Genomic DNA, 22037 nt, shown 5'->3' on the forward strand with positions numbered 1-22037 from the left:
GACGTTAAATCAATGTTATCCCTTTTCTGCCATTGAAATAAGCCTAGTGGGAAAAGATATACTTGCCCCACATGCCTGGGATCATATAAGCTCCCCTCTTATGTCAGGTCGGAGCTTTTCCACTTGTCAGTAAGCACGGGAAAACAGTCCTTACTTTCTGATCCCCATGGTGCCAGCTCTCACAGACTCTTAGTCCAGCTTCCTCCTTGGTCCTCTAGCTGTCTGCCTCAGGCTCCCACTCTCCATGGGTTTTCTCCAGTGCTTCCTGATTGTCATTTTTCACTGGGAGACCTTCTTCCTCACTTTACCCCTCTAATACCAACATTCAAACTGGTCTGTACAGCTTCCTCAACTTTTGGATACCCTGGGAGGAAGGTGCTGGGGAGCTTGTCCCCTCTTACAGTGTGCCAGCATTCCCCAGGGGCTGGGACTTGCCCCACTGAGGGCTGGATTGCTCTGCACCAGTCCCCACACTATGAGGAATATATGGTTAAGAGAATATTTGTTTACAAATGCTGTCTGCAATAAGACCACAACATCAGAGAAGGGTATTGCTGCAAAACTCATCCTTCAGTTTACCTTTGGTGGTGAAGAACATCCTGGGATCATAGAGCCACAGGCACATTCAGGCTGGGAGGGATGTTGGGAGGTCTGTAGTCCAACCTCCAGCTCAAAGCAGGGTCAGCCCTGATATCAGACAAGGTTGCTCAGGGCTTAGGCTTATCTTGAAAACCTCCAAGGCTGGGGATCCCACAGCCTCTCTGGAGCCCTGTTCCAGTGGCTGACTGTCACTGTGGAGAAAAACTTTCTTATGTCACATTGAATCCTTCCCTGTTTCAGTTTATGGCTGTTGTGCCTTGTTCTCCTGCTGTGCACCCTTGTAAAGAGCCTGTCTCTGTCTTTTTGATATCCTCCTCTTGGGTGCTGGCAGGCTCCTGCTAGGTCACCCAAAACCATCTCTTCTCCAGGCTGAACAAGCCCAGCACCCTTAGTGTCTCCTCAGTGCTAATCCTCCAGCCCTCAGCAATCTTGGTAGTCTCTGCTGGACTCAGTCTGGTTTTTCAACATCTCAGTTCAGCCCTTAAACTACCTTCTGCCTCTCTTTCCATAGGTGAAACTGGAACCCTCCTATCCATTAGCTTGTCGTGGTTTAATCTTAGTCGGCAACTAAGCACCACGCAGCCGCTCGCTCACTCCCCCCCACCCGGTGGGATGGGGGAGAGAATTGGAAGAGCACAAGTGAGAAAAAAACTCGTGGGTTGAGATAAAAACAGTTTAATAATTGAAATAAAATAATAATAATAATAATAATATGATAATAATAATAATAATAATAATACACAAAGCAAGTGATGCACAGTGCAATTGCTCACCACCAGCCGACCGATGCCCAGCCAGTCCCCGAGCAGCGGCCCCCCCGGCCAACTCCCCCCAGTTTATGTACTGAGCATGACGTCACATGGTATGGAATGTCCCTTTGGCCAGTTTGGCTGTGCCCCCTCCCAGCTCCTTGTGCACCTCCAGCCTGCTCAGTCGGTAGAGCATGGGAAACTAAAAAGTCCTTGGCTAGTGTAAGCATTACCTAGCAACAACTAAAACATCGGTGTGTTATCAACTTTGTTCTCATCCTAAATCCAAAACACTGTACCAGCTACTAGAAAGGAAATTAACTCTATCCCTGCCGAAACCAGGACATAGCTGAAAATGAAGACTTTTTACAGTCTGTTTTTCATCACCAGAGGCAGAGAACAGAAGCACTGAGCCAGCACAGCCATCATCTCCTTGTCTTATTTCTTTCCTCCCTAGAAAGCTCCTTTCCTTTCTTCCAGTGACTGAGGATGTGGCACCACATAGCACCGGGGACAGGAGGTGAGAGGGCTTCACCCTCTTTGCTTGCTCCAACTTCCCAAAGCTTCTTTCATTAACACTCACCTAGTGTTTCTTAATTAGCACATTCTGGCTTGGAGCTGCCTGCCTGTGTTGCAGCCTTCTGGAGAAAAACTGCTAAAGCTTTATCCATTGTATGACAGGAAATATTGAACACTTAGGCTTCTTACTAGACTGACAGCTACTCTTATGCCATAGCATTACACAGGGGTTGAGTGTGGTTCTCACCCTCAGCCTCTGTAGCCATCCTTGGCTTTACCTGTCTCTCCTGAGGGAACCTTCTCCTGTGGTTGTGTACTTGCCTTTCTTCAGACTTTTGATGCCACTCCACATCACAAGTGCATGGCTGAGCTAAGCCAGGAGATTGCAAAAGTTACACCAGAAGTGGGAAGAGTAACAGGCTGAAAAATCACCCCAAAAAAGCAGTTATCAGTGGGATAACTGGGATGATATCTCAGAGCAGTCTGCAGATTTGTTCTAGGGGGTTGGTTGGTGTCCTCACTGGCATTTCAAATTCCCCATTCATTCTTTGGATGACCTAGCAGAGAGTCCACTTACAAAGTCTTGAGAGGGCCTGGTGGCATGGAGGGTCACGAGGACTTTGAAAGACTTCTCATCAGATCTCCACATGACCTTGAAACATTGGAGAGATGGACTGAAATCAAGGACGTGAAGACCTTCACAAAGTACCAAAAACATCTGCCAGCACTGGTCTCAGCTGTGCTTGTTCCTGCTTCAGTGCAGAGCCCGGACCAAGTTCCTGAGGTCCAAGAACTCAGAATTATGTTAATGAGCACAACCCAGTCAGTAATCCCACGCCTGCAACGTGGTATGATTTCAGCAGGGAGCGAGGTGAGAGTTTGGCTCATGTTGTGTTCACCACAACAGCATCCAAGCCCCAGATGGTCATATAGGAAATATTGCATTTGTCTATGGTTAAATCAGGGGCTGCTGGAATAAATCAGCTCTGTTACAGGTTCTCTGCTGCTCTCACTGAATTCCTGGCTCATTTACAGATGGTTGCTGGGGAAGTTCAATTACGAACAATAACCATTCACAATGATCCAGGCTTCTTAAGGATTTTACAGGCTAGGGAGAGGCTCGCACTATTTCCCCAGTTACCTTCTTCTCACCTTCAGAGCAATTGCAGCTCTCACTTAGGGATTTTATGCATCTTTATGGCAAATAGGGTGTTAATGAAAGTATAATTACTGGAATTAAATTTGGATTTAATTTTCTGAGCACAAGTGGCCCCTTTCTGTCTTTCTTTTGTTTCCTGCTTGGTTGCCAGCTGTGAAAATATCTCTTTTCAGGATTGTTCTTGATGCCAAGGCACTTGCGCAGTGCCAGGTGTGCAGCAGCGCAGTGGGCTCATCCCCTGCTGGGCTGCGTTTCACCCAGCTCTCAAATGATGCTGAACACTCCCCCGCAGTGAGGGGGAAGAGCATGATCAGCAAAGTGCCTGGAGCGGTTGTGTCTTGGCATTTGTGGTATCTGCATCTCACAGCTCTTTACACACAGGATCCACATGGTTAACTGTTTTGCAGGAGAAGCAGTGGGATATGGGGGGGTGAAGCAATATTATTTCTACAAAGCAATTGCTTCCACCATTCCTTTAGGTCAGTTTAGGCATCTCCTCCATGCTGGTGGAGAGGAACAACTTTGGTTATCATCCTGAGGACTCTCAAAACATCACCAGGTTCTTGTTCAGTCTTTATTACTTCCTCCCAGACCTGCAGCCTGACAACACTTCTGGGTTTCAGGGAACTTCTCGCACCAGGACGATACCAGGAGGATCCGTGCATGGGCTCAGATCAGAACAGAAACAGGAGAGCCTGGGAAGAAGTGACCCCTCCTGAGATAATGATCTGACTATGCTGGGGGAATCTCCAGCCAGAACTGGTATCCAGATGTGGGAAGATGTCTGCCATCTCCACCAAGGAGATACCTCCTCCAAGGGCCCTCCAGGACAAATGCTGGCTGTTTGCCTGGCAGCGTCGCCCCAGCCATGTCCCTCTGTCCCAGCTCCAGCAACACAAAGAGTAGGGCGAGGATCAGGCTGTGTTTGCTGGTGTGTTGAGGCTTTCAACCTCAGTAAGGTGACAGGCTTTGTACCACTGTTGTTCTCTTAATGTAGCAGACCTGTCCACTTAGTGTTAGGCATGTGCATCAGCTTTGGTTAATCTCTGGTAACAGGTTCCCTCTAGTCCTTAAATCTGCAATTAATTGTCAGATAGTTGCTTCTGCCAGCTTGGCCACTGTCTTGCTGAAGCTGTCAGCTTCTGGTTAACCTTGTTCCATCTTTGGTACTGGTGGGACTTGCTGAATGATGGAGACATTACCTTAGGAAGTGCTTACCTTAAGGACCTTAATGACTTCTACATTGTTTTCTTCCCAGCCTGTCTTTATTTTGCAATACTCTGTTGCAAAGAAGCTCCATGCCAGCTGAGCGGGCGGGTTTAACTGGTCTATGGCACTGAAGTAATTACATTTTGGTACAACAGAGACACAGCAGTGAACATGTAAAATTAATTCAGGTGCAGCATCCTGGTCAGCGACTGAAAGCAGAGAGCAGTTTAGGGAGGCCACCCCTGGCCACACTGTGACTGTGCTGTTGGCAGGATGGACAATCACTAGGAATATATCCCTCTGGTTTCCATAGATGATGTTGGATTGGCTTTTCCCATGGCCAGTTACTTCTTCAGGTATGTATTAGCATCAGAGAGATTGATTACTGCTCTCATCTCTCTTCTGCTTCTGTTATAATTAAAACAGCAATATATGCATGAAGCAATTAGATTTTAATAATGCTTTTCTAAACAGGATGTCAAGGAGCTTAGTACAAAGACTTGGGCTGGAGCCAGATCAGCATCTTAAGACTGGATTGTCATTAAAATGGCTGCCTCCCGCCTGGACAGCTTACCCTAACACAGGCTCTAGATCTGCTTTTTAGTCAGCGTGCACCCCATTTTCACCTGCAGACAGGACCCGGAAGACCCCATGCTTCTGGGTGGCAGGGTGAGACATGGGTATGGACAGGCCACCGGTGCATGTGGAATCTGGGTCTGCTGGTGGGACAGGAGCATCCCCAAATCCAGCCCATCGCCATCCCCATCACTGCGTGCCAGGGAGCCGATATTCAGGTCTGCCCTGGGTTGCTTCCCACAGAGCAGTTGTTGATCAGGTCAGGGCAGGTCTGTGCACTGCTGACAGTGTCTCCCAGCAGGAAGTGAGGTGCTCCACGGGTGCCTGTGCCCCAGAGGAGCACTCCCTGAGCTGCCTCCCAGCCCGTCACTGGCTTTCTCCTGCGTTGTTTTATTCTGTCTGCTTCTGGCTGATATGCAGTCCTTGGGCCCTGCATTTGCAGTTGGGCCAGGATGAATCTTCTTCTTCTCTGTACAGCTCCTACTCAGACCCTTATGGGCAGTCCAATGCTGTTGGGTCACTGTGAACATGAACAGGGAGTGTGTAACACATCCTCAACATCACTACGGGCTGTGTGGGCTCAGAGAGGAGATGTCCCAACAGGCAGCGACAAGCATCCTCCACCAAGCAGGACTGTGCCAAGCCCATCTTCAGGAGAGGATTGACACCAGCAAAACTGCTAACCAGGAGCTCCCAGGACAAAGGGGCACTTACAGCTGAGCCTTGTCTATCTGCGGGGCAGGAAAGGATTTTTCAGCTGCTGTAACAGGGTTGGATCCTGAGCAAGAGCAATAGCTCTAGCTGCCGATTTCCCACGCTTGTCCTGCGTCCAGCTTCTTGCTGACCCCTTTTAAGCCCTGATTTGCATGCCGCAGCGTAACTTAGTCATAGCTGATGCGATTTAGCATGACGTCCCACATAGTCCAGACTAACAGTGTATCTGGTTTCCAAGCCTGGGAGTGTTTCTGTGGCATTTATCATTTGCCTGGCCATTTCCTGTGCAGCAGGTGGAGAGAAGCTGTGCAAGCTATTTAATTTGTGGCAAATGGGAGACACGGTCTGAAGTAAACAGGATGCACTTCAGTGAGGATGGAGGCAAAATAAGAGGAGAGAGAAAGGAGATGGGAATAATTGACCGAGGAGGTGAACAGAAAAAGATCTCACTTGCCAGCAGTGCCCTGCCATAGCAGAGGTGTTGTACTGGAGAGCACAGGCAAGAGAGGGGTGAACAGGACACGTGAGCTGATCCTGCTGCACTGCTTAGCAGTGCAAAGGCCTCAGCTCCAGTTTGGGGTACCGGGCTTCAAGGACGTGAGGAGCAGGAGAGCAGCAAGGACAATGTGGCCAGCTGAGAGGCTGGAAGCAGGGAGAAGCAGAGAGATGTGCACCTCTAAAGAGCTCGGGGGCTGGCAGGGCAAGGAAGGCAGTGCTCTGAGGTTATAAGACAGCAGCAAAAGGCTTAGGGAAAGGGTTTCAGTGGCTGTGAGAGGGACATGCTGGCAGCCATCACCAGCAGATGGGTTGGCTGCACCGTCCCTGAGGGTTTTCAAAAGAAATGGCCATGCAGGTGATGGGAGCAGAGCGTGACAATCCACCACTCAGGGCACATTGTGCTGGGCACCCCAAGGACTGGGTCAAGTGCTGGACAAGCATCTGTCAGAAGCAATTTAAAAGTAGCTGCTCTCACCATAGACCAGGGTGGACTAGTGGACTAACACCTCCTAGCCCTGCTGCAGGTGATACTGTGGTTTAAATGAAACCTACACACGAGAATGTGTTGTTGAGATGACACAATTGTTCATGCGGTTGAAATATCTAGTGCTATTTCTGGAGCGTCCCTGAGTTCAAGTGAAGTCATGGAGAGCAGGAGAGAGGGAGAGAGCACTGTGGCCTGACATTAAACTGCAGAGTGAGCTCTTTCAGTAAGCAGAACAGTATCAGTTATAATACATCTTTCATGCCATTGGCATTTAATGTTATTAAATATGGGGCATCTGTGAGTGAAGGCTGTTCCCTTCTATTTATAGAAAAACTCAGTTTCCAGTGTACTTGTATTTATCCAAAGTGAAGTATATTCACACGCTCTCATGTTAGTAGCAAACAAGAATACATTTCCTATGCAAATATTTTTATAAGCTGTATTAAAAAATTGGCATGACAAAAGTTTTAAAGAAGGTGCCATGTTAGGAGAGAAACAGCAGCTGGACTTTCTTAAGGCAGTTAAAAGGTGATTGCAGGATATATATATATATATATATATATATATATATATATATATGTATCAACAGCGGTGGCCAGAGAAAGAGGTATTGGAAAGATTGCAACTTTTTAAAATATATTGTTCATACAACTGCAGATGATCTCCCATGAAATGCTATGCTCTGTGAGATAACAGCAGTACCGAAGTATTGCAGGAGCTGCACATTCGCATCCGCGTTTGGTTGCTTTTATTAAACTCTAATCTGTAACAGCTTACTGAGCTGTCATGCAAAAGTGCTGAAGTAAAGCTGAAGTAAGAAAAAAATAAGAGATGCTGAATGATAAAGAAATGTTGCTGGGTGGCTGACGGTGCTACCTGCCAGCTGGCATCAAGGACTGCAGCTTAAGACCGCTGGGATCCCTGCGCACTGCAGGGCATCTCCTTGATTTTGCCCCTTTGGATGAGTTTGATGTATGTGCCCATGGGTGCTGTGTCTGCTCGAGCCTCTCGCTGCAGGTCTGCCAGCCCAAGAAAAGAGGTGCTGCAGATGTGGCTCCTTGTGGTAGGCACAAGAGCTAGGGAAGCCTGGGCATCTTTAGGATTGTTAAGGTTGCACTGAGGTTTGGTGTCTGGGTTTCACTGGAATTGCGGCAATATTTGAAGTCAAGCTAGAAGCCAAGGTATCGCCTGCCTGGTGGTTTGTATGGACAATCTCAACTAAAAACCTCTTCTCGCTTCCTTCCTCCCCACTGCTAGGGTCTGAGAGATCCCACAGCTAAAACATCGGGCACTAATGCCCCCACCAGCCTTCCCATCCGACGCCATTATAACACACGGCATGTGGGCAGACTTTGGGTAACGGGGCTTCCCACTGAGCGGTGCTAAGAGTAAATTAAAGTGATCCATCCCATCCAGAAGAGCCCAATGGCACTGCAGAAAGTCTGAACCCAGTAGGGCTGGATCCAGGGTTTCAGGGCGGTGGGGGATGCACTGCCTGTCTCCCAGGGAGGTGAAGGAAAGGGCATCCAATCCCTCTGTCCTTATCCCAACGGTGGTTTGCACCACCAGGACCCCCTGAGCTGGAGGCAAAAGCTTTTGGGCTTTTTACTCCACTCCAGCCCTTTTACGAAGCCTCTGCAGGTCAGGGGAGGGTAAGTATCTTGCACACAATTTTTCTCAGTGCTTAGCACTAAATCTGTGAACTGATATGACTGAAAATCTTTTCCATGCACCTTGTGAAGAGTTTATCATCTCACCAGGCTGCTCCATTCGAGGAGGCTGCTGTTGGCTCGTCTCAGTGACCGAGGGTAATGATGCCTGCAGGCAAAGTTGTTCTCCACCTCACACACACACACACACACACTGCTCACAGCTAGAGTGCAGCCAAATTGTCCCCAGGGCTGGCAAAACCCAGTGTGACTTCCTGAAGGAGCAAAGAGCCTGTTGCTGATGCTTCCTAATCACAGTATCTGTGCAGGGCAGAGTTAAGGATATTTGCTCATTTGGCCCATTTCAGACCAAAATGTCTTTGGATAACTTTAAAATTTATCCTCTGCTTCAAAGATTTTTTTTTGGTGATATGTGAACTGAGGATCATGATGACATCCCTGTTTTGAACCCATAAGTGTCAGATACAGAAAAGGCAGAAGACCAACTCTTTTAAATGGTTTTTGTGGGTTTCTGTGGCTGGTACTGGAATAAATTTGGGAAGAGTTAACAAGTCATTATAATGCCCTGTTTGGAGGAGCTGTGGGGACTGCCATGGGCCCTGCCTGCGCTCAGCTTGGCCTTGCTGACTGAAGTTTTCATGCATGGCTGCTAAATGTGGTCTTCTTATGGCTATATTTAGGTGCCTAAATTAGTGGTGTGTAAGAGACGTTGCTCATGGCTCTGGACTTAGCAAGAACAGGGAACGTTCAGCATGGCTGGAAGCCAAATCACTTTGTCGATGGCCCAAGCAGAAGAGCCTGGAGCTAAGCCTTTCTTAGGCCTTAGGTGAGCCTGCTCTTGCCCATCCTGCACCCTGCAGTGCCCACCAGCACCCTCCTCATGCTCCCCTGCGCCCGGGGCCGGTGAGGCTGGGCTCTGCACTGCGGTCACTGTGAGATGGGCTACACAGTTTAGCAGCTTCCCGTGCTCAGCCGGGTATACAGTTGGATCAGGCCAGCTAGCAAGTGCTTTCAGAGGGCACTGTCGATGTTTCATTAAATCCTGTTAACACAACTTGCCACAAGGTGCTTGAGAGGCTCGCTGCTTAGTATTTCCTGAGCTCCTTGCTGAGGGTCAGTAGAGATCGCACCGTGGCACCAATCAGCACAAAAGCAAAAGCCAAACTCCTCCACAGCTTTGCCGGAGGTTGCTGAAACCCATGGGGAAGGGTTTGGCTCCTCCTGTGTGCACGTCTTTTACTTGGCCAGAGAACACTGCAAGGGGGATGAGCAAGGGTGTGGGGACCCAGCCGGCCTCCAGCAGAGCACACACGGAGCTGTGGTGACGGCTGTCCTCCCTGATGGCTGTGGATGAGGGTTTGACCTTGCTATTAGCTCTCAGCTGCTGCAGACCCCATCCTTTCCATCAAATGATCTCTCCCCTCTCCCATGGGTGTTTGCAAGCCAGCCAGCCCTGTGGTGTGCTGCAGGCAGGTACCAGCCATTTAGATACATATGACCCCTGCCCACATCCCCTGAGTGTCACCCAATTCCCTCTGGTTTATTCCCAGTGATACTCCCAGCCCCTTCCAGGTCTGATCCAGTTTTGTTTGCATCTCCTGCCTGTGAGGTATCGCTGACCTTTGCTCCCACGCCTTTACTAGCAGATGTGTGCTGCTGAGCCACAGGCTGGTCCCAGCGCTGTGTCTTTGCTGCTTCCAGTGGCTTCACTGGGGACTTCCAGCAGGCAAGGGCAGGTCACCTGGGGCCACAAGACCTGTCTGCCCTGCTGTGCCTTGGCATGGTCCAGTGCAGATGCTAGCAGAGCTCTCTGAGTCAAATATGTGAGCTGGAGCAAGGAGAGGTTCTTGCCCTGAACAGCACAGGTTTTAGCTGAAGCTGGAAGGATGAGCATCTTTGGGGCCGATGATCCTGTGTGGTTGCTGACGCCTGAACGACCCAGCCATCTCTTGGGCTTTTCTGTCAGTTTCATTCCCTGCAAGCAGAACATTTCCTGCGTCACTGATTTCCAAACAGTAGCAAAATAAGCCTAAATCCTTATTTCCAGTCTGTCAGCTAATCCTTCCGCAGGCCAGGAGCAATGCTGTCAAATCAGGCTGTGAGTGTGACTCGAGGCCCTCCGTGGTTGATAAGCACGTTGCTGCTGTATGTAAATGGGCTTCTTGAGAGCCCAAAAGTGGTCCTGGCACAGACGTCATCGCCAGCTCAGCGTAACTCCATCTTCACCTGCTATATAACAGCATCGAGTTGCAATAGGACCATGACGGGGTAGGTTTTGGAAGGCTTGAAGGCTGTAGGTCTTATCACACCCCCATTGATGCATGTTTTGGTTGGTGGCGCAGGGAGCCAGTGAGGAAAATTTTGCTGTGTTCATGAAGGAGTTTGGGTTTCCTTGGTTTTCCCAACAGAAATGCTTCAGGGAAGTCTCTTCTTTGCTTTCATTCATTGAATTCACTGGACCCATCACTGGTATGTTTTGCTAATGGAGGAGCCCTTACCCTAGAGGTGTCACCTTGACCTACCCCTGAGCAGGGCAGAAGGAACAAGAAAAAGTCTTCTCCAGGAGCAGCATACCTCTGAAGTCCTGGCAGGCTGTGTGCACCTTCCCACTGAGGATAATAAGGATGGCAGTTTTGGGCAGCCCCATTGGTGGCTTCTTGGAACTTCTCACCCTCTTTGAAATCAGACTGTAAAAGCTTAAACGCCTTTTGTGTGGGAAGCTGGTGTCCTAGGTCACTGGGCTGCTTTGTACAGCAGCCAGATCCTGTCCCAGCATGGCTATGCCTAGAAATCCCATCCAGTCAGGAATGGCAGGGACTGGGACTACCAGTGTCGTGATGGCAGCAGGGCAGAGCCAGTCCTGTGGCCCTTAGCCAGGACTCAGCAGGGGGAAGGATCCCCTCTGCTCTCGGGGAAGTTATGGGGACTTTTCTGTCTATGTTCATGCCACCATGGTTGACTTCCTCATTACTTTAAAACATAAACAAGTTTTGCTCTGTTTAATTGAAACCTTACAGCAGATGTTTTATGATTATTCCACCAATGGGGAAAAAAAAAGGATGCTGAAAAGTGCCAGCATCATGGATTTTATGGGAGAGTTTTATTAACTTGGCGGTTTACTGTTCAGCGAGGGAATGAAGGCATCAGCCAAGATGCAGGGAATCCAGTTCAGATAGCTGCCATATCCTGGATGTAGAGTTCAGTATGTGCCAGTGTGGAGAGGGCTGGGCCTGGGGTTCCCAGGGTGATGGGTCTGGGGTCTTCAAATAGCCAGTCCTTGTCCTCATCCTTGTCCTTGTCCTCATCCTTGTCCTCGCCCTGCCCTTGCCCCTGGGGCTCCACTTCAGTCATCTTCCACCTCCTGCTTCACTTCTAGTGTCAGTACTCACCTTTGGGGCTGAGAGGACCATTAAGGGTCCTGCAGCAGTTGTGCCCACACTGCTGATAGGGCCAGGAGCCCCATGCCTCAGTTTCCCTGCCTGGAGAGCCAGAGTGGGGCCCAGGCATAAGGCACAGGGAGCGTGAGGGCAATGGGGGACTTGGCCATGAACACAGCAGCATGGGGATATGCAGGGGGGTCTCCTCCCCATCTTACCTTCCAGGGGTCATGTCCTGTCAGCGGGGCAGAGTCCGTCTCCACGCAGAGCCTTTTCTGCCCCTGCTATGAGCTTTCCTGACACGTCCCTCATCACCATTTCAGCCAAGAGCATTTTGCTTTCCTGATGGGAACTGTTAACAATAAAATCCGTGCAAACGCTGCTGTGAGCAGCTCCAGTACCCATTCAGTGAGCTCCTCAGGGACAGACCTCCCATGTAAGCTCAGCTCTGCATCTGTCAGCTCCAAGGGGGGGGGATGCTCTGCCCTGGCTCCCTCTCAGCTCCTGATGAGCCCCATGGATGCAGTGTAAGCAGCGATGCAGGAGGAGGACAGGCTCAGCTACACACCGGGTGGCAGAGCCCCATGAGTGCCCTTTCCACACCTGGCCACAGCATTCGTCAGGAGGGAGAGCCCATCGGCAGCTGCGCACAGAGGTGATGCTTCCCCGCATTGCGTGCGCTCTGGGAAATTGCAACAACTCTGCTCTGAGAAGGGCTGCTCCTCGGAGGTCTGACACAGGTGAAGCCCCTGGATTTGTAGGAAGCTGCTGTGTGCATCCAAGCGGATGCCGCAGTGCTGTGGTGGTGCCGTCAGCTAGCCTGCAGCGGCCTGGCCAGCTCATATGCACAGCCACCCCGGGAAAAGCAGATGGAGGAATAAAGGGAAACTTTCCGCTCCAGTGCCCCCAAAAAGACATTATAATTTTCCTTCCCTGTGTCATCCTGCTTGCCTGGTTGTGTGGCATGAAATTAGGGCTCTGGTTCGGTTACGGTTCATTACAGGCTTGCATGTGGCTTTGTTGCAGCTTGTTCAGAAGCACCAAAGGAGCCAAGCCAGTGTGAAAGTCGAGGTTTTAGGCACAGCTGGGTGGCTAGGAGCTGAGCCTTGCCTGTGGCTGGTGACTTCAGCAAGGCTCAGACATGGTCCCCATGGACCTGGCATTACTACCTGGAGGGCATCAGTCAGGGACCCTCCCTGACCCTACCAGTGGGGAGAACAAAGGGCTTGGGATGGAGGTAGGTCAATGGGAGATGGCTTCAGGATCTCCTTTTCACAGCTGAACAAAGCAGTTGCCTCTTTAGCCTGTCCCAAGGACCTGTGTATGGTGCTGTGTGCGATGCAGGGTGCCAAAGGGAGTGTTTTGAATGCCGTCAGACAGCAAAGCAGCTTTTCTGCAGCAATAGCTAAGTCCTGAAATACCCCGAGCAGCTGTGTTTATCCCAAAGCTCTCACTCAGAGAGATGCTTGGTTGTGACGTGGGCCATTAGTACAAACATTGCTCCCAGTGCCCGGACCAGAGCCACGAAGGGCGTTGCTCACTTAGCGGCATTAATACAAACCAGCACCGTCCCAGCATGCAATCAATGGACTCGGTAATAAAAACAACCCTGGCTCATCCCAGCACTTGGGCAAGGAGCAGTGCTGCCTTCTTGGGAGCAGAGGGGTTTCCAAATGTCTCCGTTCCCCTCCCTGGGCTGCTTTCACCCCAGCCGTGCTTTTCAGCAGCTGAGAAACCTCTGCTCTGTCACAGTTGTGCTGGGCTGGGAAAAGGGAGCAGCCCAGGGATCCCCTAGGGACTTCTTTCCCAGCAGTCATCGCCTTCAGCGATGCCCATGTCCGCTAGAGAAACGTAGTGAGATCCCTGCAGCCCTGCAACTTTCTCTGTGTTGTGCCCTGGCATTTCTTTCCAACGCTGAAGGAAAGGTGTGTGTTTGTAATTGCTGCACCCGGGGCCATTAGAGGAGCTGCCTCCAAGCTCGGTTGGTGATGTTCCCCCTTGCTGTGCCACTGTGTTGGGGACCCGCTGCCACCTCTCCCGAGCCTGCCTGTCAGACTGGGTACCAGCCCTCCCGCTCACCCGTGCTTGGCATCTGCTTTCTGGGGTGCCCAAAGCCACGCTGGGCACAGAGGAGCTTCCCAGCCCTGGAGCAGGGACCCCCCCCCCTCCTCCCCCCAGCAAATCCAGAGGCAAGGCAAGAGCTGGCAGGCTGACAAAGGGGAAGGCAGCACTGAGCGACGGGATGCAGCGGCTGGGTGGATGCTGTTCTGGAGGAACCCTGCGGGGTAGATGCTCAGCTGCGGGAGGGCTTGGTGGGCTGAACGCAGGTTGGAAAATTCCTCCGCTGCGGCTGTGTGCGCTGTGATATGTATCTGGAGAGCCCAAAACCAGTTATCACTTTCCCAAAGCCCCTGAGCTCTGATGAGAGCAATGCACTGATGCTGCAGCCCACAGCCCTCTGCCCGAATCATTGGGTGGCACTGTACCCTTAGCAGGGACATTGTTTCCCACCAGGCCTGGAAGCTCCTGCTGCTCCCAAGCAAGCGACGACTGAACCACACAGGCTTATTTCCCTCGTGCTACGTGATTTCTCCCAAGATGCTGGCAGTTTGCTCTAGCACCTGGGAGTGACCCCCTGGGAGGTTTGGGACGGGTGCTGGGGGGGCTGTGGGAAGGGCTCATCCTCACTGCCCATGCTGGGGCATGTGTCAGGCTTGGCACAGCAGCATGCAATGAGGCACAGGGACAGGCCATGCAATGGGAGGTTTGGGGAGTGCCCAGGGGCAAGAAAGCCTCAGTGACAAGCTAATGGCCCACTACTTATCCTCCCAGGTTAGGGGCTCTCAGCACCCACCTGCCCTCCTGGGGAAAAACATTTGGGTGCAAAAGGGCCAATTCCGGCTTCTGTGGCTGCCTCTCTCCAGGAGCACCGGCATGGAATGGGTATGATGGGACCATTTAGGGGAGGTTTGGACATTTGCATCGCTGTGACTGCCCTGGGAGTCATGCATGCCTGGCACCTCCCTGGGGTCTGGGGGGAAAAGCTGGGGGGATTAGAGGGCAGTCCTGTCCCACAGGGCTGAGAAGAGCTGCGAGGAGAGAGGCAAAAGAGGGTTTGTGTCACTGTGGATCAACAGATCCACTTCCATCCCCACCCAAACCCTTCCTTACTGCCCTTCCCCAACCCATGGGGGCTTTTACACATTTCATGGGACCTTGGGCTTGAAATATGGGGACAGGCAGGTGCGTCCCCCTGTAGATCAGCCCCTGGCGAGGGCTGTGAGCTGGGACACAGCAGCCCAGCATCTCTCCCTGCGCTGAACCTCTCCCCATCCCCGCAGTCCTCCCTGCTCACAGCTCTGCCCCACTTGCTGTCTTTGCAGGAGAAGAAAGGCCAGGAGGTTAAGAAGGGCCCCGAGGTGGAAATTGCAAAGCTGGACAAGCTGCTTAACCTGGTGAGAGAGCCAGAGAGCAAGGCAGGGAAGTGAGCGGGGGGGAATGATGGCTCTGCCAGGGGCCGCCGGCCAAACAAGCCCAGCTTTGATTGGTGGCTGCTTGGCACGCAAGCTGCGTGCCCCGTGCTGCCTGCTCTTTCCATAGCAGGAGCACTTTGTCTCCATGCCCGGACAAATAAACAGAGGTGCTGGGAGAGTCGCAGCGTACAGTCATCTCTGGGGTCAGGCAGACCTCACAGTGCTCGGTCCCCCAGAGCCGCACAGCCCTCAGCTCTTCCCCACCCTTGGCCAGGCTTGCACCGGGTGAGAGCCCCGTGGAGGGCAGGTGAGGGCTGGTCCCACCAGCCTTAGGGAAACCTCAGGACTGCAGCTCAATGGCAGCCAGTCCCACCATGAGTGGTGGCCAGAGAGACTGAGCTGCAGCCCCACAGCCATTTGTGGGGTCAGCCACGCACGGCCCCCTGGATTTTGGGGTGGCAGCCCAAGCCGGAGGGTGGCTAGGCACCCGGCCTGGCCCCCCACGGCTGTGGGAAAGGGATGTGCCATCACTGCAAACAGGATATCACAGCAGCTGCCAACCACCAGCTTCGGGACGCTCACAGCTCCCCTCTTCCCAGGGGGGCTCGGCATGAGGGTCAGCCACCTCTGCCCCGCCAGCGGCTGTGGGAACGGCTGGGTGCTGGGTTTTGCAGAGCCTTCCCACCACTCCAGTGCTTTGCGGCAGAGGGATTAGCTGCTATGTGGCTGCGGTGGCAGCAGGAGCTGCGGTGGCCTCGCCGCATGCTGATGAGCAGGGACAGGCTGTCACCGCTGGAGCGTTGCACACAGCTGCTGGGACTGGGGACCAGAGGCACTCATTCCACCAGGCAGGGGTGGTGGCAAGTCTCCTCCATCTGTTCAGCTGGGCAGTCCCCCGCAAGCATCCCTGTAACTTAAGACCACGGCTTGGAAACTCTCTGGTGCCTCTAGCACTGGGGCTGGGGGATGCTCCCTCCTGACAGCCGAATGCCCCTGGCCCGGACAGACATGCTGCAGGAATGAAATACCCAGCCAGGTTTCTCACCCAGCATTTAAAAGCCACAGATGGATGCAGACGTGAGCCCTTCCTTGTCGCCATCACCCAGCAAAATGCCCGCAGTCCTGCAGGGACATCAGCCACTACCCTGGGGCCGGCACTCCTCAGTCCTGCAGGACAGGCAGGACACGCCACCTCCCCCAAATTTTGCAGGCGCTGGGCAGAGCTCAGAGTCACCACCTGGGTCCTACAATGGATTTATTAGTCTAGTAAAAACACCGCTGCAAAGGGATGCATTAGCTACACCTGACATAGGGAGGAACCACAGGCTCTGCCAAGCCTGGCCAAGCCTGCGCAGGGACCCTGGCCAGTGTCCCTCCCAGCACAGCCCACCCCTTTGTCCCCTTATCACAGCGGCTGTGCCAGTGGGGACCTTGGCTATTGCTCGGCTCTAGGACGGGCAGGGCAGAGCGCTCCGAAACCCACAGCACCTGCAGGCAGGATTGGGGAAGGCAGCTGCTAGGCCTGGGGACAAGCCAGATCACCAGCATCCCTCCCCGTGGATCCACTGTGGTCCCCAGGGAGCAACGGGGCTGGAAGACCCTTCAGTGCTGTTTGGCCGGGCACCCTCATCTCTCCCCATGTCTCCCACCTCCCCAGCAAAAAGCCATACCAGGCTGCTCTCAACAGGGATGGGGATGCCAACGAGGGCATGTCTGCTGCCCACAGGCAGGTCAAACCCCACCGGCTGGCCTCGGCTGGGAGCAGGCAGGAGGGCAGGCAGGGACACGCACCCAGGGAGAAGGGCCATTTGCCTGGCAGTGTTGGTGGTAATGCTGGAGAGGACTGACAGACAGACTGGGGACAAACAGGCAGACCATGCAGACCCTCTCGTGGCTCATTAAACTGGCTGCTGGGACAGACAGGTGCCAAATGCCCTCCTGAGGCTGGGGGCACACAGCACCCCAGGGCCACCCCCCAAAGACACCCCGCTCTGCCAGCGGGGCCCACTTGGAGACAGGTGCCCGTGCCAGCCCTGCTGCCTCCCCTCTCTGAGCCCCCGACCGGCCCTGCTCAGGTCTGTGACGTGGCCACTGGCCCGGGCCACGAGCGCCAGGGAGGAGTGCACAGGCTGTCCCCGAACACGGGGTGAGCTCGAGGGCAGGGCTCCTGCTGCACTCTCTGGCTGCTGGGAGAGGCAGGATTGTCCCCATAGCACGTCCCCGGCCACTGTCTCTCCATCCCCACGGTCACTGTGGGCATCCGCAGGGACTTCACACACCAAAACCACGCAGGCGAAGGGCTGTGCCTCGCATCACGGCTCCTGCAAGCAGCTCGGCATCTCCTCTGCTCTCGTGCTGCCCCATCCAGCGCCCCAGTCCCAGCACAGGCATCCAGGCTGGCGCAACTCCTTCGGCACAGCGGCACAGCCAGGTACCCAAGTCCCCAAGCAGCTCAGGGCTGCAGCAGGTACTTCTCTTCGTTCCTTGCCTCGTCTGCATCAGAAGCCGGGCTCTTGTTGGGACACGAGGGGGTCCTGCAGGCCTTGCAGAGGATGAGGAAGAGGATGAGGATGAGCAATGCGATGACACAGTTAAAAGAAATTGCCACGACTGCTCCGGTGGAGAGAGCAGCCCCCATCGCCACTGTCCCGCGGGAAAAAGAGGGGCCCGCAGCTCGGCCCCACGCTTGGGATGCCAGCGCAGCGATCTCGAGCGTGCAGCCGCCACCCACCGGCATTGGCAGGGGACAAAGGGGACGGTGGCGGTGCGGGCGGTGGGATGGGGCTGGGGCCAGGCGGGCAGCAGGACGGCGTCTCCCCGCCACAGTTTGGCTGCTCGCAGCTGTGTCCTGGGCTTCACCACGCCGCTGGGAAGGATCGATTGGAGCTTTTCCTCGGCTTCCCCTCCTCTGGCAGGGCAATGGGGACACGGGGACCCCTCTCCTCCCTGCTGCAACTGGAAGGGAGAAAGTCACCGTCACCGCTGGCACAAGGGGACAGGCTGCCCGAGCCCCTCAGTGCGGTCTGTGGGGGTACCAGTGGGCAATGACCCCAGGACCCAAGGGGCTCCGCTGGGGTTTGGAGGCTGCAGCAGCTCCCAGGTCAGCTGCTGTTTGGGGGGACCTTTCCAGCGCCCCACACCCCGGCTGTCCCCGCCCCGTCCCCTGCGAGGGCCACCAAGCTGGAGGTGTCCCCGGTGAGAGACCCATCGCCTCATCCCAGTCCGGGTGACTCTGGGCGGCCTTGGCCCAGCTCTTGTCCCCTCTCCACCTGGACCCTGCTGCGAGGTCCCGCACCCCAAAACGGGGCGAGCGGCTGGGCAGCAGGTGGGGGGCCGGGTCAGCCCCCTCTTGTGCTTTTTACCCGGGTCGGGCAGAGCCCCGATTTCGGGCGTCCGCGGTGCCTCTAATCCCCCGCCCCGCCGAGGAGCGGGACACCCGCGGAGCCCCCGGCCCGCAACGGGGCACCGGGCAGCAACAGGTCCCGCCGGAACCGCCCTCCCGTCGCGGGGCCCCGGCGTTACCCACCTGCCTCCGCTCCGCCCCGGGAACCGCCGGGACCCCGCCGGCGGGCGGGCGGCGCTGCCGGGGCCGGGTCCCGGTGCGGAGCGGGGTCCCGGCGCGGGGGTCGCGGAGCGGTGTGCCGGTGCCGGGCCCCGGCGCGCGGTGCGGGATCCCGGCGCGGAGCGGGGCCGCGGGGCGGGGCGGCGGCGCGGAGCGCAGCGGGGCCGCGGTGCTCGGTGCCGGCGCGGACCCCGGGCGCGGTCCCGCCGCGGGCCGCTCGGTGGGTGCCGCAGCCCCGCGCGCCGCCCGCTCCCTCCCGCCGGCACCGGGGGGCGGGCCCCGCCGGCGCCCCGCCCCCGCCGTCGGTGGCCGCCCCCCACCGGTCGTGCGCCATTGGGCGAGCGCTCGGGTCAGGGCCCGCCCCCTCGGCCGGCGCCCACGTGAGCGGCGGGGAGCGCCGCCGGGCAGCGCGCGCTCTGCCGGCCCGCCCCGGCCCGGCCCCTGCCCGTACCGCGCTGCCCCGTCCTTCCTGCGCTGCCCGCATTACCCTGCCCCTCCTGCCCTGCCCCTACTGCCCCGCTGCCCCCGCTGCCCTGCCCCGGCTGCTGGCACGGCCCTGCCCGTACTGCCCCGCCCGCGCTGCCCGGCACGGCCCTGCCCGTAACTGCCCCGCCTGCGCTGCCCGGCACATCCCGCCTGCCCCGCCCGTGCTGTTCCGTCCTGCCGCTCTGCTTACCCTCCTGCACTGCCCGTCCTGCCCATGCTGCCGCGCTTGCCCTCCTGTGTGGCCCGTACTGCCTGTGCCGCCCGTACCGCGCTGCCTGCCTTGCCCGTGCTGCCTTCCCCGCACTGCCCGTACCGCCTCTCCTGCCCCTGCCTGGACTGCCCTGCCCGCGTGGCACACACTGCCCCTGCCCGCCCAGCCCAGCCTGCTCCTGCCCAGCTCTGCCCTGCCCGGGGGCCACTGCCTGGCTCTCCCTATTGCTGCCTTGTCCTGCCCTTAACCACCCGCTGCTGCCTGCCCTGCCCTGCTCCTGTACGCACGTTTGCACACACACGTGCGCGTCCACGCACGCACACACCCCCCCACACCCCCGGCCCTGCGCACACAGGCGCATGAGGACGCTGAGGACGGAGCAACTGGGCCTGGGCTGGGGTCCCTGCCGGGACACGGGGGCCACAGGCAGGCAGGGGTGGGCACAGGCACCACCACAGTCTGTGGAGGGGGGGGGAAAGGTCATTTAGGGACATTCAGTGCCCTGGGAATCTGGGCAGCAGCGGCCTCATAGGCACAGCTGGCTTCTCCCTGTTCTGTGCAGTGGGGAAACTGAGGCACGGGGCAGCCTGTCCCCAGGTGCCGGCATGCCGCACCCCTGCTGAGCCGTAACTGCCAGCCTCCATATGAAGACTGGAGCCAGAGATGCTCTGGTGTGGGGTGACACCCCGAAGGGGAGATGCTCCTGGTGAAGGACACCGATGTGGCACCCAGTGGAGGCGGCTGGGGGGGGCACACGCAGGTCTGTCCCCAGCTGTTCCTGGAGACCCCCAGGGGTCGGGTCCCAGCACCTGCAGCTGCTTTGAAAAGCCACGGCCGAGCCACGTGTCCGCCCGGTGGCACAGACACATGACAGTGACACGGTGGGATCCACTGCAGCCTCTCGGGGCGCGGGGGGCCTGTCTGGCCGGGCAGCCCCACACAGTGCGTCACACTAGGGGAAGGAGGCAGCTGGATGAGGAATGGATGAAGAGCAGATCCACCAGAGAGCTGGGGACCTCTCCTGGCTGGTTTTGGCGGGGATAGAGTTAATTTTCTCCATAGTAGCCAGTATGGGGCCGTGTTTCGGATTTGTGCTGGAAACAGCCTTCTTAACACAGGGATGTTTTCGTTACTGCTGAGCAGTGCTGACACAGAGCCAAGGCCTTTTCTGCTTCTCACACCACCCCACCAGTGAGCAGGCTGGGGGTGCACAAGACGTTGGGAGGGGACACAGCTGGGACAGCTGACCCCAACTGGCCAAAGGGATGTCCCACACCATATGACGTCATGCTCAGCACATAAAGCTGGGGGGAGAAGGAGGAAGGGGGGGACGTTCGGCATGGTGGTGTTTGTCTTCCCAAGTAACCGTTACGCGTGATGGAGCCCTGCTTTCCTGGAGATGGCTGAACACCTGCCTGCCCGTGGGAAGCAGTGAATGAATTCCTTGTTTTGCTTTGCTTGTGTGCGCGGCTTTTGCTTTACCTATTAAACTGTTCTTAACCCACGAGTTTTCTCACTTTTACCCTTCCGATTCTCTCCCCCATCCCACCGGGGGGGAGGACGTGAGCAGCTGTGTGGTGCTCGGTTGCCAGCTGGGGTTAAACGATGACACCTGATGGGCTGCTTGAGGTCTCGTGGGTGTGATGGCCGGCTGCTCTCTCTCCAGCCCGGGGAAGGAAAGCTCTGCCACTGTGTGCTGCAGCACACAGGAGAGCTGCCGCAGTCAGCTGAGGGTAACTTTCAAACGGCAAAACAAAACAAAAACCACTTTGCAGCTTTGATGAGAAGGTGTTAAACGCGCCACCGCCACGAGGGAGGATTACACAGGCTGTTTGAGGATCCGGCTCTCTGCTAAGAGGGTGTTTTTAACAGTAAACAAACACAAACACATTGCTTGTTGCAATGTCAGCAGCAGTCTGATCAGACACTCGAGCATCTTTCCTTGGCATTTATCGCTGATCTGCTAATCAGTCAAGAAAAGCAGTCTCCTCCTTAGATGTGAGGGAGTAGCAGCCGGGAACAGCACAAAGATAAATCAGCTTAACTCTGCCCCGTCCCCAGGTTCCACCAGCGCTGGCACAGCCAAGAGGTCTGGGCATTTCCCCGAGCACCTCATCAGCTCCAGGGACAATGGCAGGGCAGAGTGTGACGAGACCACCAGGAGAAGGGAAGGGGAGGAGGACGAGGCGCGTAAACCTGGCACTGTCCTGGCTCGTGCCGGGCGCTCGGCCCGTGAGAAAGCTGGCAGTGATGCAAGGCAAGCGCCCGAGCGCTGTGGAAGCAGGTGAAGTCTTAGCTGTGAAGGCGTCGGGTTGCACGGGCAACGCACCGTCTCCCTCCCGCTCCCCCGATTTAGGTAAAATCCCTTCTCTAAATGCTGGTACTGTTTCCCCTTGACTTGACAAAGCAGAGCATCAGGTCCAGCAGGAGCTCGCCACCACGGGGAGTGACCTGGAAGAGTGGGCAGGACAGGCAGCGCTCAGGATATGGCGCGAGCAGGGGCTGTTCCGGCAAGAGCCGAGTCTGTCACAGGGAACAGCACTTTCTTCCTGCCCAGCGTTTACTCACCAGAGCTGCTCCAGAAGGGAAACTACTGCACAAGAAAGGATGCTCCGTCCTGTGCCTCACTCAGCCGAGTTTGGGCTGAGTATTCTTGAGACTGCCGTTCTACTCAGTTTAAAAGAACAAAAAAAAAATTAGCAAAAAGCTTCCCAGAAAAAAACCCAACCTTGACCTTTCTGGGATAT

The 22037-nt window shown here is 55.5% G+C and overlaps 2 protein-coding genes across 3 annotated transcripts in view; one reads left to right on the forward strand and one right to left on the reverse strand.

The window, feature by feature from the left end:
- DNAI1 (dynein axonemal intermediate chain 1) overlaps window positions 1-15172 on the forward strand; it is a 155456-nt gene extending 140284 nt beyond the window's left edge. For both annotated transcript variants that reach the window (XM_076362128.1, XM_076362129.1), the window contains one exon: window positions 14942-15172. In XM_076362128.1, coding sequence (XP_076218243.1) covers window positions 14942-15046 — 105 coding nt within the window. In that variant the 3' untranslated portion in view covers window positions 15047-15172. The remainder of the gene's footprint in view (window positions 1-14941) is intronic.
- Window positions 15173-16268: 1096 nt separating this feature from the next.
- ENHO (energy homeostasis associated) lies at window positions 16269-18656 on the reverse strand. Its single transcript, XM_076362979.1, has 2 exons — window positions 18558-18656; window positions 16269-17986 (listed from the first exon to the last, which is right to left on the reverse strand). The coding sequence occupies exon 2, from the start codon at window positions 17766-17768 to the stop codon at window positions 17484-17486; it is 285 nt and encodes a 94-aa protein (XP_076219094.1). The 5' UTR covers window positions 17769-17986; window positions 18558-18656; the 3' UTR covers window positions 16269-17483.
- Window positions 18657-22037: the final 3381 nt, after the last annotated feature.

Source organism: Aptenodytes patagonicus, chromosome Z (assembly GCF_965638725.1).
Source record: "Aptenodytes patagonicus chromosome Z, bAptPat1.pri.cur, whole genome shotgun sequence".
Taxonomy (NCBI): Eukaryota; Metazoa; Chordata; class Aves; order Sphenisciformes; family Spheniscidae; genus Aptenodytes; species Aptenodytes patagonicus.

Excerpts from the sequence above, each read along its gene's own strand:
- ENHO (XM_076362979.1), bottom strand. The coding sequence starts at position 17,768 with ATGCCGGTGGGTGGCGGCTGCACGCTCGAGATCGCTGCGCTGGCATCC.